Source organism: Salmo salar, chromosome ssa27 (genome assembly GCF_905237065.1).
Source record: "Salmo salar chromosome ssa27, Ssal_v3.1, whole genome shotgun sequence".
Classification (NCBI taxonomy): Eukaryota; Metazoa; Chordata; class Actinopteri; order Salmoniformes; family Salmonidae; genus Salmo; species Salmo salar.
The window spans coordinates 22,720,001-22,740,349 of NC_059468.1; the positions used below are offsets into that span (position 1 = coordinate 22,720,001).

At 41.7% G+C, this 20,349-nt stretch overlaps 1 protein-coding gene across 6 annotated transcripts in view; it reads left to right on the top strand.

Moving 5' to 3' along the window:
• The first annotated feature begins 3,717 nt into the window (after positions 1–3,717).
• Positions 3,718–20,349, top strand: part of LOC106588786 (triple functional domain protein) — a 109,678-nt gene continuing 93,046 nt past the window's right edge. For all 6 annotated transcript variants that reach the window (XM_045709540.1, XM_045709541.1, XM_045709544.1 and 3 more), the window contains exons 1-2: positions 3,718–4,012; positions 12,028–12,078. In XM_045709540.1, the coding sequence (XP_045565496.1) occupies positions 3,943–4,012; positions 12,028–12,078 (121 nt within the window). In that variant the 5' untranslated portion in view covers positions 3,718–3,942. The remainder of the gene's footprint in view (positions 4,013–12,027; positions 12,079–20,349) is intronic.

Sequence of the window (20,349 nt, forward strand, 5' to 3'; positions counted from 1 at the left end):
TTTACTTGTACTATTTTCTACATTGTAGAATAATAGTGAAGACATCAAAAATAATAATAAAATATGAAATAACACATATGGAATCATGTAGGAACCAAAAAAGTGTTAAACAAATCATAATATATTTGAGATTCTTCAAAGTAGCCACCCTTTGCCTTGATGACAGCTTTGCACACTCTTGGCATTCTCTCAACCAGCTTCATGAGGTAGTCACCTGGAATGCATTTAAATTAACAGGTGTGCCTTGTTAAAAGTTAATTTTTGGAATTTCTTTCCTTCTGCGTTTGAGCCAATCAGTTGTGTTGTGACAAGGTAGGGGTGGTATACAGAAGATAGCCCTATTTGGCAAAAGACCAAGTCCATATTATAGCAAGAACAGCTCAAATAAGCAAAGAGAAACAACAGTCCAACATTACTTTAAGACATGAAGGTCAGTTAATACTGAACATTTCAAGAACTTTGAACGTTTCTTCAAGTGCAGTCACAAAAACCATCAAGCGCTATGATGAAACTGGTTTTCATGAGGACCGCCACAGGAAAGGAAGAACCAGAGTTACCTCTGCTGCAGAGGATAAGTTCATTAGAGTTAACTGCACCTCAGATTGCAGCCCAAATAAATGATTCACAGAGTTCGAGTAACAGACACATCTCAACATCAACTGTTCAAAGGAGACCGTGTGAATCAGGCCTTCATGGTTGAAATGCTGCAAAGAAACCACTACTAAAGGACACCAATAAGAAGAAGAGACTTGCTTGGGCAATGGACGTTAGATCGGTGGAAATCTGTCCTTTGGTCTGATGAGTCCAAATTTGAGATTTTTGGTTCCAACAGCCGTGTCTTTGTGAGACGGATGATCTCTGCATGTGTGGTTCCTGCCGTGGAGCATTGAGGAGGAGGTGTGATGGTGCTTTACTAGGGACACTGTCAGTGATTATTTTTAATTCAAGGCAGACTTAACCAGCATGGCTACCACAGCACTTTGCAGTGATACGCCATCCCATCTGGTTTGCGCTTAGTGGAAGTATAATTTTTTCCCAACAGGATAATGACCCAACACACCTCCAGGCTGTGTAAGGGCTGTTTGACCAAGAAGGAGAGTGATGGAGTGCTGCATCAGATGACTTGACCTCCACAAACACCCGACCTCAACCCAATTGAGATGGTTTGGGATGAGTTGGACCGCAGAGTGAAGGAAAAGCAGCCAACAAGTGCTCAGCATATGTGGGAACTCCTTCAAGACTGTTGGAAAAGCATTCCAGGTGAAGTTAGTTGAGAGAATGCCAAGAGTGTGCAAAGCTGTCACCAAGGCAAAGTGTGGCTAATTTGAAGAATCTAAAATCTCAAATATATTTTGATTTGTTTAACACTTTTTTGTTACTACATGATTCCATGTGTGTTATGTCATAGTTTTGATGTCTTCACTATTATTCTACAATGTAGAAAATAGTAAAAATAAAGAAAAACCCTTGAATGAGTAGGTGTGTCCAAACACTTGACTGATACTGTAAGTATTCCTATAATTTACCACTGTGCAAAGAATAAGGTCTCTCATTGCTAATGTATTCACTAAAACATTAATTAAGTCATAAAGGAGAGGGGCCACTTCAATAAAACACTGGGGCATATTCTGTAGGGAATAATACATGGTGTTAAAAAAGATACTGCTTCATTTTCATTGGGCACCAAATAGATGAAAATGGACTGAAACAGGGAGGGACTATCTGGGACATGTCAAATAAGAAACACTCATTTTCATTTTCTCTTGCAAACTATTCAAAACGCATCCATTTTGTGCCCTAAAGGTATTTCCACCCCTTGTAGAGAAGACAGTGGGCCTTGTCATAAAGAAATTTAATCAAATTATCTTAATTAATCTATTAAGCTAAAGGTCAAATTAGCATTTTAACTTCATTTTACAATTGGCTGTTAAAGTGATGGATATATTTTTTTTAAATGTATAAAAGACTGTTTTTTGTTTCCTGTAGTTTTGGGTGAAATCTGTTGAACACAGTTTTTTATGTCATTTATATTGTTTTGATAATATCATTTATTTTTGTTTGTTAAATTTAGTCACAAAATTTCTCAATGTACAGTATGTCAACCAGTCAGCTGAGCAGCCTGACTTGTTTGCACCATTTATTTGACCCATACAATTTTTCAATTAATTATCGATCCAACAATGTTCAGGTCAACAACAAAATACATTTCTCTGTTAGCGCCTTATCTAACATCACACACATATTGTCCAGATAATGACAGTTGGCACTTGGTGGCACTTGGTGGCCTATAGCAGCATCCTAAAAGAAGAGGCTTCAGATGAGGCAGGTGAACCTGCAGCCATATCACTTCTTCTTCATTTATCATGAGATCCTTGCTGAGCTTTACAGGAATATGGCTCTGAATATATACAGCAACACCTCCCCCATAGACATACCTGTCTTTTCTATAGATCCTTGTATTCCTACTGCTGTATCATCAAAGATGCTGTCTAAGTGAGTCTCAGAAATGGCTAATATATTAATATTATCTAAGATTAGCAAATCACTAATCTCATGAATTTTGTTTCTGAGGCTACATATATTTATATAAGCTCATTTTAACCCTAAACACACAATGATAATAGGTTGTGTTTCCAATCATTAAATTCCTGATAATAGTAAGAAGGAATTAATGGATGTTTGAGCAGATTCTGTTCAGCAGATGCCTTATCTGCAGCAGGGTGTAAGTAGGCCTATGATATTCTTTCAGTTGTCTGTAGGGTCTTCATTAGGCCTAACCATTGATTATTGGTTAAGCGACACACTTTCGGCCTATGAGCAAATCAGAATGAGTTTATTCTGCAACCTGACATTTGAATTTGAGAGAATCTGATCAACAACCAACATAGGCATCCATTCTTGTCCTAACATGATAACAAAAACAGGTGTATATGCCTATCTGCATAGTGCACACTGATTTTAAAGGAAAACTCCACCCCAAAACTATATTTTGGTATTTGTTTCATTAGTCCATTGTTGATATAGTCCCAAAATGATGTGCATGTTAGCAATCAAGTTTTCAAGATATATAACCACAGATAAAACAATGAGCCATATATTTCACCCAAAGTATAAATGTGAAGCATCCGCTTGGTGTTTCCACTTGTGAGAGGAAGCCAAGTGGCAGGCACTGGGAGAAGATGGAACAAGATGGATTTTAGCCGACATTCTGCATTCTCATCAATGAAACATGTGATCTAGAATCTGTTATGAACAGAGTCCTGTTGTTTAGGAGTGCAAAGGCGAATTGAGTTATTGCACACATGCACTTCACAGAGTATCGGTTCCCCTAACGGAAATATGCTAATATTTGCCAGAATGGCCAATAGGATCTTGCTAGCTTGTGCTTTGCTCTGCCCACCTCCTTGCTTGTTCTGCCCACTATTACTAATTTCTTCCCATTGGAAACGAAAGGCTGTGGTCTATCTTGGGTTAGTTATAAAAATCTTTGATATAACTTTCATAATACAGAAATACAGCCAGTATGATGCTGTATTTAAAAAAAGCACAAATCACTGTCATGTTCATTAATGACTCACAGACAGTCGTTGCCGGTCAACCCGAGCACGCCCGCTCTGTCTGGCAGTTTCCGAATGCTTCCGGAGAGTCACCGAACAGAGACCCAGCCCCTCCCGAGTACCATGCCCCTCTGCCCCCCCCCCCCCTCCTCCTCGCGTCTACAACGACTCTCTTTTCGGCTCGACTCGGAGGAGGAACCCGGCGGCCGCCCGGCTGTGCGTTTGCATTACCCAAGATGGAGGTTTGCTTATGGCGCTAGCATCTAGGAACGATTCTGTCAGTCCCTGTGTCTCTTGGCCTACGCTTTTCCGAGGAACGAACTGATTTTTGTCTTCCACCGCATTGGGAATTTAGTTGGGATCGCGGCTGTTGGTGGCCACCATCATGAGCTCTGGGGAAGGAGCTGATGAGACGTCAAAGGACGCAGCCGATATAGCGGCGTTCTTTAAATCTGGTAAGCCCGAAAACGGATCGGGGAGAGCAAAAGAGCCGTCCCGTAAAGGCGACATGGGGGTGGGGGGGTATTGTTCCCGATTGAGCACTGTGTTTTCGGTGCAATCGTGGGGTGGGGGAGGTTTCAACTAAACATTCGCCCAGGTGTCCTTACTCATTTGTAGAAGCGACAGTGGATCATAAATGGGTGGCTGTTATGGTGGTGTTATGGTAATGGTGAGAGCTGTCGTGCATTTGTTACACAGTCATTAAAATGTAACTAACCATGTCAACCAGCGGTGAGAGCTCGCGACTCCCTTAGCAGCCCAACTCCGTCCACAGACACATGCTAAATAATGTTAGCTTGGTTGGCTTTTATAACCGACTCACCCCGAAATTAGCTATCGTGCTTACATTAGGCACATACAAAGACAATAGCCACATTAGATATATAGCCAATAGACTTGTGTACTACCATAAAAATAGATAAATAACTACATTATGTGCGCGAGCTATCAAACTAGCCGCTAGCTAGCAATGTTCAGAATCAAATATAGCTAACTAGGTAATCAAGGGACTGGGAAATCACAAACAGCTCACTGGCAGATTGCTAGCTATACCATTAGAGACCTTTTCATTGAAACAGCGGAACGTTAGTTGATTGTTACTTAAAACGTATGTATCGTGCTAATCGTTTCCGTGCTGTCAAAATAGGAAACAATCGAGCGTGCTATGTAAACAATACAGTGGCATGCATTGCTCTGTCTGGACTGTGGCTAGGTTAGCTTGCTATCTAGTTGTACGGTTTCCCCTATGACCCAATAAGGCATATAATGCATGCATTTGATTTATATTGGAATGCATATCTTAAACAGTTCAGATAACGTACTATTTGCTAAATTAGTAGTAGTGACTGCACAATGTGTGATTTCATGGTAGATTAAATATGTTCATGGCCATTTTCTCGGCTAACGTTAGTCATGCTAGCTAGCCGAGTGAGCTATGAGCAGTCATCATTTCTGGATCTATCCTGATCAGTAGATGGATAACAGCTCGCCCGTGGATATTTGACTTTCTTCAATTTCTATTCCATTATTCAATTTCTGAATTTTAGACTGAAGGAGATAATTTATGTGCCTTGAATAGGGAGCTCATTTTGGGTTAGTGTTTATCATCTGTGGTGTATTCATTAGTCAGATTCCGTTGCAAAGCGTTGGGTCTGTTGCAAACGTGCTGCAATGGAAACCTTTTACTGTAGGAACCAAGCGGAAAAAACTGAGTAAACTGAACGAAACGGAGAGGGACCTACCTGAATTTGTCCAATAGCAACTGTCCTTTGTTGCAAAACGTTTTCTGTTTGGAGTAAACGTTTCCGTTGCAAAAGTTTTTCAACAGACGAAATGTTGTGCAACGGTATCCGACATTCTGCCGATTCTGTTGCAAAACGTTTGTTAAACAAGCAGACTGATAAAACGGCGAGGGATGTACCTGAATTTGTCCATTTAAAAACATCAGTTTTGTTCCGTTTGCTTCTGTTTGGTTCTTAAACGCTAAACTGTTTCCGTAATGAATACACCCCAGGCCTTTTGTGAACTAACACTCGCACTTGACTTTTTTTCTACCTTACTGGCTCTGACTTTGCTGACAGCTACATTTAGAAAAATGTACTTACTGTGACAGCTAACGTTAGGTGGGTCAACCACCTATCACAATCTTAAGAGGAATGAACTAACTGTAGGTCGCTCTGGAAAAGAACGTCTACTAAATGTAAAATGTAGCAATTCCTCGTAGTATGATTATGATACAACAACCATATGCTGAAAATCAAATGGGACTTATCATTATAGCTTGATGATTTCATAGATGGGTTCTATGTATTGGTGCTGCATTATAGGCCTACATGACTACTGTATTGCACTAAACTCCCATTGTAAAAAATCTATTACTTAGATCAATTAAAGGGTGGCAATTGGGTTGATGGGAGGGTGACATTAACCCTTTGTGTGTTTGTTCAATGGCTCACTGGTCAGGCTAAACCTCAGTGCGAGGAGATGAAGAGAGGAAGGGGGGAGGTAAGGGGTGGCAGGTAGCCTAGTGGTTAGAGCGTTGGGCCAGTAACCGAAAAGTTGCTAGATCGAATCCCCAAGCTGGCAAGGTAAAAATCTGTCGTTCTGCCCCTGAACAAGGCAGTTAACCCACTGTTCCTAGGCTGTCATTGTAAATAAGAATTTGTTCTTTACTAACTTGCCTAGTTAAATAAAGGTCAAATACATTTTAAAAAGGAAGCAACTGTAGACTATTGAGACAGCCTTTGACTCCACTCAGTGTGTCTGTAGATAATAGCCCACATGGGAAGTGCTGTATCCTCATTATGACTGCAGTTAGTTCCTGTGTGAAGATGGATCCAGTCTTCCTGTTTTGAGGGAGACATGATAGAAAGTCCCAGTCTACAACCACATCCAATTTTAACCACTAGGCCTCTCAAACTCAACTCTGGACCTCAAAGCCAGTTCCACTGCAGTTTTTCATTGTTCCCCTCTAATTAGGGACTGATTTTAGACATGGGACACCAGGTTGGTGAAATGAATGATTAGGTAGAACAGAAAACCAGCAGGCTCCGGACCTCATAGGGTAAGAGTTGAATACCTCTGCACTAGGCTAGTCTAAACCACTAACCTTAACCGTTACCCACACCCTACCCCCTATTTCTTTTGAGTTGTAGAAACTTCCTATTGAGATTGTTTAAAATGTTCATTTGTGCTTCCTTCAGCTGTTTGTCTGTCCCAGGTGTTTTGGCGCCCTCGTAGAAGTTGCCCATAGGCACAGATCTAGGATCAGCTTACCTTCCCTCAAGCTTTTCCCAACTTTTAGAGGGAAAAACTCAAAGCTGACCTTAGATCAGTGTCTAGTGTCATCTTTTGTGGCTGGATTATTATGGGTAATTATTATGGGGTGTCATTGCAGTGTTTTGATCCCCCTAGGGAGAGTTCTTGGTAAGCAGCAGAGCTGTGCCCTGTTATCACTGCGGGCAACCAAGCTCTGATTGACAGCTGAGCTCAGGTTGAGTCGTCTGTGTGTGCGTCTGTGTCTGTCTGTGTTTGTATTTGTGTGTGTGGATGCATGCAAATTGGAGCTGGAGAAGATTCAAGCCCTCTCACTCTACAGTCAGCTCTGAAATCATCTCTGTAATACGCAGAGATACTGGCATCAACACTACAGGAACAGAGATAGTTCAAGCGAAGTGAAACAAGGAACTGTGTGTACTATTACGACATCCTCATCTAAATTCATAATGTAGTCTGAGTATACAAAACATTAGGAACACCTTCCTAATATTGAGTTGCATCTCCGTCGGGGCATGGACTCTACAAGGTGTCGAAAGCGTTCCACAGGGATGCTGGCCCATGTTGACTCCAGTGCTTCCCACAGTTGTCAAGTTGGCTGGATGTCCTTTGGGTGGTGGACCATTCTTGATACACATGGGAAACGGTTGATTGTGAAAAACCCAGCAGCACCTACTACCATACCCCGTTTAAAGGCACTTAAATCTTTTGTCTTGTTGCCCATTCAGCCTCTGAATGGCACACATACACAATCCATGTCTCAAGGCTTTAACATCCTTATCTAACCTGTCTCCTCCCCTTCATCTCTACACTAATTTGAAGTGGATTTAACAAGTGACATCAATGAGGGATCATATTTTTTCCCCACCTGGATTCACCTGGTAAGTCTATGTCATGGAAAGAGCAGGTGTTCTTAATGTTTTGTATACTCAGTGTACAGTTGGCCTACTCAAGCCTTCTCACTACAGGTCCAGAGTTGCCCATCCCTGCTGCAGACTATATAGACCAAGGCTATAGTTTGCGATGTGTTAGTTGGAGTGTCACACTGCTTCGTCCCTCCCGTTTAGTTTTTCCTTTGACTTCCTCCCTATATAACACCGCCTGGTGGTGTTCAAACATGTACAGGTTTAAGACCTGCCTGCTTAGTAGTGCCTAGCCATCGGGTATGTTTTTATCTTCATTCTCCCTCTCTCTGTCATGTCTTCCCTTTGTTTGTCTCGTTCTGTCTCGTGCTTGTTCTCTCGCTCATTTCTGTCTCTAACTCTGTCTCACTCTCTCTCGTTTCAGACATGGTGAGGATCCAACCTTACGTGTAAAAAGCACTCAACCGTCCCAGACTTTTGTTTATGCTCGTTGTACAAGAATGCGTAAAGGAAAATAGTTATCGTTGATCTGTGAATGGATGAGCTCACACACTCACTCACCTTTACGCTGAGCTATAGGAGCAGAGCTATAACTAGGACAATGAGATGTCTCTCACTACATAACATGGCTATGACTATAACATCATTATAACATGACAGGACGACTATAATAAAATATGATGAACAAAAGTGACATATAATTCACCTTTACTGTATTTAGCCTATGACACAACTATAACATGGTAATAACATTATACTAACACAATGAGAGCATAACTACATAACTATAAGGAACTGCATCTCTCTCTTCTCCCAGCATGAGAGACTGAGCCAGAACTCAAATTCTCCCCAAGCCCCCAAGCCCACACCAGAGAAATGAGTGAAAGAAAGTGGGACGACCTCTTTTTGGTGAGAGAAAGAAGGTCTGTGTGTGTGTGTGTGTGTGTGTGTGTGCGATGCCAATTTAGAAGACTGCAAAATTCACACCAACTACCACCAACTTGAATAATGCTACACGAAATTGAATTTATTGATTGGTTGCTTAAATGATTGATATATTCTTTAATGAACAGAGGACTTGAAATACATTGACACCTGCTGGGATGGCAACAGCCTCTGTTTCTCTCAGCTTAATCAGGACTGTACACACCCTACATATGACTACACTATCACACCTTATCACTTGACCTGCTTCCTTATCTTGTTGCAGGGTGGTGACGCAATTGTGTGTCTGTGTTCATGTCTGTAAGGGAGGTCAGTACAGCTGCAGTGGGCCACACGGTAATGTGCAGTACAGGTATGAGGCAGACATCAGTTAAACCATGGGAACAGACTAGCGCCACACACACACACACACAGTCCTTGTTCTGTGAAAGTGTAGGCTGTGTGTGTTTTCTCTTTGATATCAGCATTGGGATAAACACAGGCAACATCTCTCTTTATTACTTTGACATTTTGTCTCTCGCGCTCCTTTCACTCTCTAATTTATCCTCTGCCACTCTCGCTGCCTCAGAGGGTCGGGCTGACAACCAATATCACACATCCCTCTTAGTGTGTGTGTTTGTGTGTGTGCTTGCCTGCGAGCATTAGTGTGATTTACGAGTTTGTGTGTGTGTGTGTGTTAAAGGCGGCAGGTAACCTAGCGATTAAGAGCGTTGGGCCACAAACCAAAAGGTTGCTGGTTTGAATCCTGAGCTGACTAGGTGAAAAATATGTTGATTTGCCCTTGAGCAAGGCACTTAACCATAATTGCTCCTGTAAGTAGTTCTGTATAAGAGTTTCCACTAAAATGTAAGTATTAAATAGAACTGTGGGGCATTTCAAGGCTGTAATCCCAGGGAATGGTTAGATTAGAGGATAGATCGGTATATAATATAACGAACTTTCACTGAAACTCAAAACACTCACACTCTAATGCTGTTAGTTAGGACACACTTGTGCTGTCTTCTCCATGTTCAGCTCTTTCCTCTCCATCAGACTTTCCCTGGGTGTGTGTGTAGAGGAGCAGTGACTTTGGGGTGAACTCCCCTGAGCTAACACATTTCTGAATTTCAGATCAATTTACCCCAAACCTCGCACCATACACACACACAGTGTGTGCTGGCCACAGCACTCCACTGTCTGAACTTAGGCGTCATCTCTTAATCCACTTTGTATGCTGGTTTTCTGTTTGTACTGGATTCAATTCATTCAACACACTAAGTTTTATCTAGAATTGTGTCTTGCTTCACCAAACATTGTATTTGTCAGACTCAGTCATGCTAATAAAGCTTGATTGAAACGTTTATAATTGAATAGCGAAAGACTCCAGATGGATTGATTGGTCGCATGGAGACAGAGAACTCTCTCTCTGCTGTTCCTATTTTAAAGTGATACCAGAAGAATATAGAGGTAAAGTGGGACATGTCCTCATGGGCCATTAGCCCTTTCTTTGTCTCTCTGGGCCACTGGTGAGCTTTAACATGCTGTCTCATTCACTCTCTTTCTCTCTGTTCTTTATCCTTCTATCTATTGTGATCAATAGCATTGGTATGCTGAATTGAGAGGGGTTCAGTGTGTGTCAGTCATGAGTGTGACTGTGTGTATGTGACTGGTGTATGTGAGTGAGTCGCAGCGATGACTAGCCCTGCAGAGAAGTCGAGGAAGAACAGAGGCCTATAAAAAGTGTGTGCGCGTGCATGTTCGTCCGTCCCGTAATGTGCTGTCTATAGCCCCAGTAAAGAGAGAGGGAACATCAGAGAAAAGCTGTGTGTATCGAACGGACGGTGACACCACCCTGAATCATACCCACTGTTTAGAAGGTCAAAGGTAGAGCATGGGGAGGGGGGGTTCTACTTCTGACTGTGCTCTTAGTTCTGCTTTGTCATTTCCTCTCTCTCTGTGTGTGTGTGTGTGTGTGTGTGTGTGTGTGTGTGTGTGTGTGTGTGTGTGTGTGTGTGTGTGTGGGCCTATGTCTATGTTAGTCTGTCAGTAAATGGATGATGTAGGCTGGCCTTGCGCTCTTCACTTGAAGTGTGTGTTTGGGGAGAGTGTGTATCTCAATAGATTAGCCCACTTATGATCCTGACAAACCTCTTGGTTTCTCTCTCTGGGATCTGACACACCTCCACACCACGTGTGTTTGTTTGCTCGACCGTGCATGTTTGTGTGGGTGTACGTGTGCTCTATCTCAACAACATGTTTTGTAGATGTTGTTTTTAGCTTCATACTATTAGAACTGGGATGTTATGGAGTTAGATAACTGTGACTGTTGCACTACTACTGCTACTACTGGTACTACTGGTACTGCTGGTACTACTGGTACTACTACTGATGCTGCTACTACTGCTACAGCTGCTACTACTACTGCTGGTGCTACTACTGCTGCTACTACTGCAGGTACTACTACTACTGCTGGTACTACTGCTGCTACTGCTACTACTGCTACTGCTGCTGCTACTACTGCTACTGGTACTACTGCTGGTACTACTGCTACTGGTACTACTGCTGCTACTACTGCTACCGCTGGTACTACTGCTGCTACTACTGCTACTGCTACCGCTGGTACTACTGCTACTGCTGGTACTACTGCTGCTACTACTACTGGTACTACTGCTACTGCTGCTGGTATTACTACTGCTACTGCTGGTACTACTGCTGCTACTACTGGTACTACTGCTGCTACTGCTGGTACTGCAAGTATGTACTGTATGTTAATGTTTAGTCTTTTCATTATAGCATCTGCCTTGTCTGTCTGTCGTAGGGAGAAATTCCATGAATGGAGTCACTGCCCCCATCATGTATCCCATCACCCAACGCTCAGCGGTGAGGACACAGCGTCCACAGGAAGTGTGTGTCAGAGAGAGCATGTGTTCAGACACACATACAAACACAGGGAATAATGTGCTAGTGACTCGTCAGCCCAGAGGGTTGTTGATGTTCACAGCACATGTGTTTAGTGGTATCTTGGTTAGCTAGCTAGCACATTAGCATGTTAGCTGTCTTCCACAGGCAAGAAGGGCTCTTACTGGCACTAGTTAATGGATTGATTCATGTCAGGCCAGGTATTCACTTACCTGGGGTGTAGCCTACTCAGCAGTGCAACATGTTGCAAAACATTTTGCAACCGAAAACATTTTAAAACAAAAAGTTGTTTATATTGGACAAATACAGGTAGGTCTCTTTGCGTCAGTTTTTCTTTGTTCCTAATGAATACACTGCTGGTATCCCAGGTCTGAACCAGTCCCTGATATACTGTATCTTGTCCAGGCCTGGAGTTGATTAGCTTGGTAAAGACACACAACTGACTACCTACTGTACACCTAAAAGTGATATTTTCTTTCTCTCCCCAGACGGTTCCCTCCAAAAAGAGCCCAAAGGAGACTTGTCCAGTCAGCTACCAGGTAGGATGACACAGACACACACACACACACACACACACCAGCGTTCGGTGTGTTCCTGTGATCTCCCTTCCCTTTTTTCTCTCGTTTTGTTTCACTGTTCCGTCTGGCACACAGACACAGGTATGTTCCATTGATGTCTGTCTTTCACAGCGGTGTGTGTTTACTGTGTTTTAGTGTGTGTGTTTTGACTGGGAGTGTCTCCCCTGAAGTGTCCCCCTTATCTCACCAGTCCTGTCTAAAACATATTTGTTTTACTTCCTTGTTTGTAGACAGGGTTAAAGGTTGGGCCTATTGTTCTGTATCATTCTCCAGGGAGGCCACTGCTCTGCCCTGTAAAGGGATAAATGCGTGATGTCATCTAAGAAACCAGTCCATCTGGTGGCCTGCTCTCTCTCCCACTAGTCACACTGGGAGATGGAGAGGGAGAGAGGGGGTGAGATGGACAGGGGGTGGAGATTGATGGAGGAAGGGGGCACTGGTCCCATGTGGCTCAGCTGGTAGAGCATGGCGCTTGCAATGCCAGGGTCGTGGGTTCGATTCCCACGGGGGACCAGTACGAGAAAAAAAGTATGCATTGTATGCACTCACTACTGTAAGTCACTCTGGATAAGAGCGTCTGCTAAATGACAAACATTTCAAATGTAAATGTTATATTTTTGGTCCCTGACAAATGTTTGTTTAGTATGAGGGTGCTAGGGTTGGCTTATTGTCTCTCTCAATTCAATTCAATGGGCTTTATTGGCATGGGAAACATATGTTTACATTGCTAGAGCAAGTGAAATGGATAAACAAAAGTGAAATAAACAATAAAAAGGGAACAGTAAATATTACACTCACACAAGTTCCAAAATAATAGACATTTCAAATGTCATTATGTCTATATACAGTTTTGTGGCAACAGGTCACAAATATTGCTGCTGTGATTGCACACTGTGTTATTTCACCCAATAGTTTATCAAAATTGGATTTGTCTCTCTCTCTCTCTCTCTCTTGCTCTCTCTCTCCCTCCAGGTCATTGAGGGTAACCCTGGCCTGTCTCAGTCAGTTAGTCTACCCTGTTATTAGAGGTCTGGGTGGATGGAGAGAACGACACAGGGGGAGATGGAGAGATTCAGCTGGCACACACACATTCTGGGGAAAATGGGATGATCAGAGGGAGAGAGAAGGAATAGGGGAGAAAAGAGTTAGAAGAGAGCGAGAGCCAAGCAGGGAAGAGAGAGAGAGAGAGAGAGAGAGAGAGAGAGAGAGAGAGAGAGAGAGGGTGGATAGACAGATGGAAAGAAAGACGGATTTGAAATCTATTATCAATGCTGGTCACTAGCTACAGGGCAATTTTTGAAAGTGTGTGTGTGTCAGCTGTACCCACAGTGAGGGCATTGTTAGAGTGCCACAGCTGTGGCTGATCAGCCTGGCCATCAGCCAATAAGATCGCCCCCTCAGTCTCCGGAACCAATAGGATCACCCTTTCTGTTTTAGCGACCAATCAAATCTTCTCCGTGGGGCAACAAGACGAAGATAGGGAGAGAGAGAAAGAAAAAGAGAGTGTGAGAGTGCATTGGGTCTAGTAAATAATTACTAGCAACAATCTGGTCGATGAACAAGTAGAGAGAACGGTGGAGGGAGAGGGGGAAGGAGAAATGTGTTCTGAAGCCCTGAGGAAACTGAACATTAAGAGAGAGAGAGAGAGGGAGAAAGAGACCACGAGGGAGAGGGGGAAGGAAGGAGAAATTAGTTCTGATACCCTGAGGAAACTGAACATTAAGAGAGAGAGGGAGAAAGAGACCACGAGGGAGAGGGGGAAGGAAGGAGAAATTAGTTCTGATGCCCTGAGGAAACTGAACATTAAGAGAGAGAGAGAGGGAGAAAGAGACCACGAGGGAGAGGGGGAAGGAAGGAGAAATACAATAGTGAGACAGGCAATAGGGATGCGAGGGTTGACTCATAATGGGGTTATAGCTGCGGGGTAGGTGGGTTTAGGGTCATTAAATATTGTGTGGATGAAGGGCGGGTTTAACAAAGAGAAAACAATACCTTGAAAAATCCATAATTGGATCATTCTTGTGCAATTTATCTATAGGCTAAATGTAGCCTAAAATAATGAAAGGAAACCCTATCTGGGGTTAGTGCATTAGCCTAAATGTTAGGGCCTAAAGGTATGGGTGCCAAATCACAGACCAATCACCAAATCAGGGCTGGTGTTATGGGCGGGCCTTAGGGGGCCTGGCCCGCCCTACCGTACCTCCTTGCCCATCCAAATAAAATATTGAAATATTTATCATTTATTTGACAGCGACGCGGGCAAACAGAAAGACGCATACATTTCAGGTAAAGCATCCGAGCAAGTGAAACAGCACCTCTTTGTCTCAGGATGTGTAGACCATGTATCTGATGCTGTCTGGACCAAAAGAGTATGGCATGTCATACTATGTCTGGCCAGACAGCATCAGATACATGGACTTCATATAGAGGGGCGCTGTTTCGCTCGCTCTGATACTTTCTCTGGTTTTAGCAGAGAGGAAGAGACGAAGCGAGAGGGCTCACTCTCGCCTAATTCTGTCCAATATAAACCCAATGCGTTTGTATGGGAATAATATGCAGACCTAAGCTTGTCGCCTGCCTTTCCGCCTTTGGGACAGACTCCCACTGTTAGGGTGGAGACATAAGAACTCGTCATTATATAATGATCTCTGGTTTCAGCTTCTTATGAATTGGAAAGGAATGTTGGCCGGTGCACAGTTGGAATGCTGCATTTCCTTAAAGTAAATTTATGTTTTGCCAAAATTATATAATTACTCCTGTCTAAATAAATTCATTAAAATACTTCACCAGGGAGCATGACTTAGCCATAGAGGATTATTAGCTTCTTTAAAAAAAAATGTTTTTACTGTGGATTGTTTCAAATCACCAGTGTGTTTGGGAAGCCAGCGATTTGGGTCGTGGCAATAGGTCTAGCTGATTTGAGTTGCTGCTGTCAGTGAAATGCGTCTAAAATATGTGTGAAGATGTGTCTTGAGTATAGTTAAACAAATTGCATCAAGAAGAAGGGGAGGGCTGTGTGGTGAAGATATGGTGTGTCTCTCCAGAATGCAGCCATCTGTAGGAAAGTGCCCATTGTCTTAACTGACCACTTACACCACTCATTTCTTCTTCACCTCACACAAGTCAACAGTCTGTTTTTTAACATCCATTGCGAATGATAGTTCCTCAGTATTTGAACAATCTTTCCAACATTCCTGGCCTTCACCAAGCTGTGTGAAAGCAAAAAATATCATGATCTGATGATCGCATATGGAAACGTAATAAAAAAAATAGCTTTCTGTCCCGAGCTCACTGGGCAGGAAACTCTGAGGACTTGATACAATGTTGCAAGTTCACTAGCCACAGACACAGTCTGACTGGACCAAGTGATGATTTTATACAATGTTGCACTTCACTAGCAATGGCCAAGACAGATGGAAAGTGAGGCAGACAGGCGGAGTAGATGGATGAATGTGATTGAAAGAAACAACATTCTCATCAGGATATTTTCTACTGTTTGTATTTGTGGGCTTTAGGCTTATGTATTTAATTAGTTATAGGACTTCTTAGGGAAAGGTGTCCCGTCAACGGGACAGTTCAATCATGCAGCGCCTTGTGTCACGATCGCAGATTTTAGAAAAACAACAAATGTCGGTACATATAAGTGTCTTATATCGGCTGAAAGCTTAAATTCTTGTTAATATAGCTGCACTGTCCGATTTACAGTAGATATTACTGCGAATAAATGCCATGCTATTGTTTGAGGAGAGCTCCTAACAACAAAACACTTTTTTCACCACGATAGGTTTGATAAATTCACCTCTGAAGGTGAAATGTGTACTTACATTCTGAAATCTTGCTATGATTTATCATCCAAAGGGTCCCAGAGATAACATGAAGTGTCGTTTTGTTAGATAAAATTATTTTTCATATCCTAAAAAGGTCCATATAGCATGCACGATCGATTTTGTATTTCCACTCGTTCAATTTGCAAAGAAAGGAATCTGTGAAAATCTAACCCTAAACGTTGTTTTAACCAGTCAAATCACATTCGTATATATTCCTCAGAGATACTAGAACGTAACCAGACTTCACTATATCATTAGGGGTGTAGTATATCCTATAGGACACCAAATTTGGTCAGAGAGTGACGCCTTCATAGCACGCCGATGACACAGGCGGTCTTCACTTGAACGACTCTAACTTTGTCAAATAAGCACCAATCGGGGTCAAATAAAGCTAGCTGGGCTTTACGGGAGTATCCGGAAACCCTGTATCTGTCGTAAAATGTAGCTACTAACCTTGTGCGACAGCATGCCTTTTCCTTTTAGACAAAAATGATAAGAATATTCAGAGTTATGAAGTTATGAACACTGGATGTTTTGAAAATGTTGACCTTATAATATGGCTACTAATACTGTAAAAGCTAAATCAAAGTCCAAGTATACAGATTTGACTATATTCTTGCAGAAAAATGTAATATTAATGCAAATGTCTCCTTCACGATTTGCCCAAATGTACCTGGGTGACTTCACACTAAATGTCATGTGGTTCTCTCATACTTAAAGTTATCTGTCTGAAACTTTGCACATACACTGCTGCCATCTTGTGGACACCATCGGAACCCGAGTGATGGCTAGAACTGGGACCTTTCTGTTGCATTTCAAAGATAATGTATTTTCTTCTACCAGATCTATTGTGTTATATTCTCCTACATTCAATTCACATTTCCACAACCTTCAAAGTGTTTCCTTTCAAATGGTATCAATAATATGCATATCCTTGCTTCAGGGCCTGAGCTACAGGCAGTTAGATTTGGGTATGTCATTTTAAGAGAAAATTGAAAAACGGGTTAACCTCTATGGGCTAGGTGGGACGCTTGCGTCCCACCTACTCAACAGCCAGTTGAATCCTGTGGCGCGTTATTCAAATACCTTAGATATGATATTACTTCAATTTTTCAAAAATATGACTATTTTACACCATTTTAAAGATAAGACTCTCGTTAATCTAACCACACTGTCCGATTTCAAAAGGCTTTACAACGAAAGCAAAACATTAGATTATGTCAGCAGAGTACCGAGCCAGAAATAATCAGACACCCATTTTTCAAGCTAGCATATAATGTCACATAAACCCAAACCACAGCTAAATGTAGCACTAACCTTTGATGATCTTCATCAGATGACAACCCTAGGACAGTATGTTATACAATACATGCATGTTTTGTTCAATGAAGTTCATATTTATATCAAAAAACAGCTTTTTACATTAGCATGTGACTAGCATTCCCACCGAACACTGCCGGTGAATTTACTAAATTACTCACGATAAACGTTCACAAAAAGCATAACAATTATTTTAAGAATTATAGATACAGAACTCCTCTATGCACTCGATATGTCCGATTTTAAAATAGCTTTTCGGTGAAAGCACATTTTGCAATATTCTCAGTAGATAGCCCGGCATCACAGGGCTAGCTATTTAGACACCCAGCAGGTTTAGCACTCATCAAAGTCAGATTTACTATAAGAAAAATGTTATTACCTTTGTTGTCTTCGTCAGAATGCACTCCCAGGACTTCTACTTCAATAACAAATGTTGGTTTGGTCCAAAATAATCCATCGTTATATCCAAACAGCGGCGTTTTGTTCGTGCGTTCTAGACACTATCCTAAAGGGTAAATAAGGGTGACGAGCATGGCGCAATTCGTGACAAAAGAATTCTAAATATTCCATTACCGTACTTCGAAGCATGTCAACCGCTGTTTAAAATCAATTTTTATGCCATTTTTCTCATAAAAAAGCGATAATATTCCGACCGGGAATCTGCGTTTAGATAAACAGACAAAGGAAAAGAAAGCATTCGGTCGAAGCGGGCACGCGCCTAAGCCCATAGTACTCTGAGTGGCCACTTGCCAAAAGCGATAAAGTGTTTCAGCCAGAGCCTGCCTCGATATCGTTCAACTTTTTCCCGGGCTCTGAGACCCTATGGAAGAGGTAGGAAGTGTCACGTTATTGCACAGATCCTGAGTCTTCAATAAAAAGAGCCAAGATGAAACACTACTTCTCAGACAGGCCACTTCCTGCTTGAAATCTTCTCAGGTTTTGGCCTGCCATAGGAGTTCTGTTATACTCACAGACACCATTCAAACAGTTTTAGAAACTTTAGGGTGTTTTCTATCCAAAGCCAATAATTATATGCATATTCTAGTTACTGGGCAGGAGTAGTAAACAGATTAAATCGGGTACGTTTTTTATCCAGCCGTGTCAATACTGCCCCCTAGACATAACAGGTTAATCTTCAAGAAGTTTTATAGGCCTACTGCTGTTTCTCTGAGTCCTATGCTCTCATTTCTTTAGCCGCCAATGGATCACAGAGTATCAATGTGTCCATATAGCAGAGGCTAGTGCTCTCGGCAGAGCTGAATTTGAACTTTTTATATTTTTGTCTTTTTACTTCAGATTTTTATGATTAACCATGTGACGAATGATTTTGAGAAACAAAATATTATTGAAATGAAACTGTTCCAAGAAAATAGCCATATAAAAATAATCATACCTGGCATGCAGATTCATTGAAATGGTATGATACATTGTAAGCTTCCCCAAACTTGATACTCACAAGTAGAGGTCGACCGATTATGATTTTTCAACGCCGATACCGATTATTGGAGGACCAGAAAAGCCTATACCGATTAATCGGCCGATTATTGTTACTTTTTTTTGTAATAATGCCAATTACATCAATACTGAATGAACACTTATTTTAACTTAATATAATACATCAATAAAATCAATTTAGCCTCAAATAAATAATGAAACATGTGCAATTTGGTTTAAATAATGCAAAACAAAGTGTTGGAGAAGAAAGTAAAAGTGCAAAATGTGCCATGTAAGAAAGCTAATGTTTAAGTGCCTTGCTCAGAACATGGGAACATATGCAAGCTAGTGGTTCCTTTTAACATGAGTCTTCAATATTCCCAGGTAAGAAGTTTTAGGTTGTAGTTATTATAGGAATTATAGGACTATTTCTCTCTATACGATTTGTATTTCATATACCTTTGACTATTGGATGTTCTTATAAGCACTGTTGCGTCAAAAGACAGGTATTCATATTCAAGGGGTTCAGATTTTCAACTGATTTCAAAGATAAAACACCAGCAGGGGGCGAAAGAGTGTATGCATTGTGGAACCCATCATTAGCTTGTGTTTCCCTGGGGAACATATATACTGGTGCACCTTTGTGATAGCAGGTGGTGAAATGTTTGGTGGAAAAGCATTTCACTGGAAGTCCTTCACGGAAGAGGAGACTCTCATCCATACACATTCAGCTCATTTAGGATTCTGGATACTCAACCGGTAGGCACATGGACATTGTTGTGTAAAATTGTTGCCAGTTAGGTGTTTATTTGTGTTGAGAATTGAGCCCAATTGTCTAATTTAGTATAATTTAGATAATATGACTACATTAAGATTATATATTTAATTTGAAATGACCTTACTTGAAGTAATGTATATTTATTTTTGTGTTTTGCCTTTAAAGGTTATCAACCTAACTAACTAACTAAAGAACTAATTAACTAACTAACTAACTGACTAAAGAAATAAAAGAAGTCAGAAGAAAATTGAGTTGTCCCTTGCGTCCTTCAGTCCTTAAAGGCCTTTTTCAAGTTTGGGCAAAGAGCTGCAGTGTGAACCATACACAACTTGACAGTTGATAACCGCGTGGCAGTGAAGACAAAAGGATTAACGGCCTGAAGTCAGGAAAGCTGTCGTCGCAGAGAGGAATATTGACTGACATCTCAACATGGCGGAGGAAGCTCTTGGAATAACAGTGAAGGAGCTGAAGCAAAAAAGAACTTTAGCTAAAAGCACTTTTACCAAGCAGGCAAACTTCCTCAGCAGAGTCGCAAAGCACATGACTAAAAGAGAACTACAAGAGGAGTTCAAGAAGCTCAAGTCGGAGGCGAGGACGGTCAGTGAGACAAATGACGAGTACAGGGCTGGCCTTCTGGCAGACATTGAAGCTGGAACCGATGAGGGTGAAGAAGCTAAACTGAGCAAGGAGAAGCAGACTGAAGTTGAGAAGACGTTCCAAGAATGCGAAGCACGATTGGATGAGGTCAGGGAGATAGTCCAGGCCAATCTATGGCCTAGATATGGCGAAAATGAGGTGAAGTCTGCAATCCATGAAGCCGAGACAGCCTGTGATGGAGTTGCTCAGATACCTGTTACTGCTGTAAACAAAGAT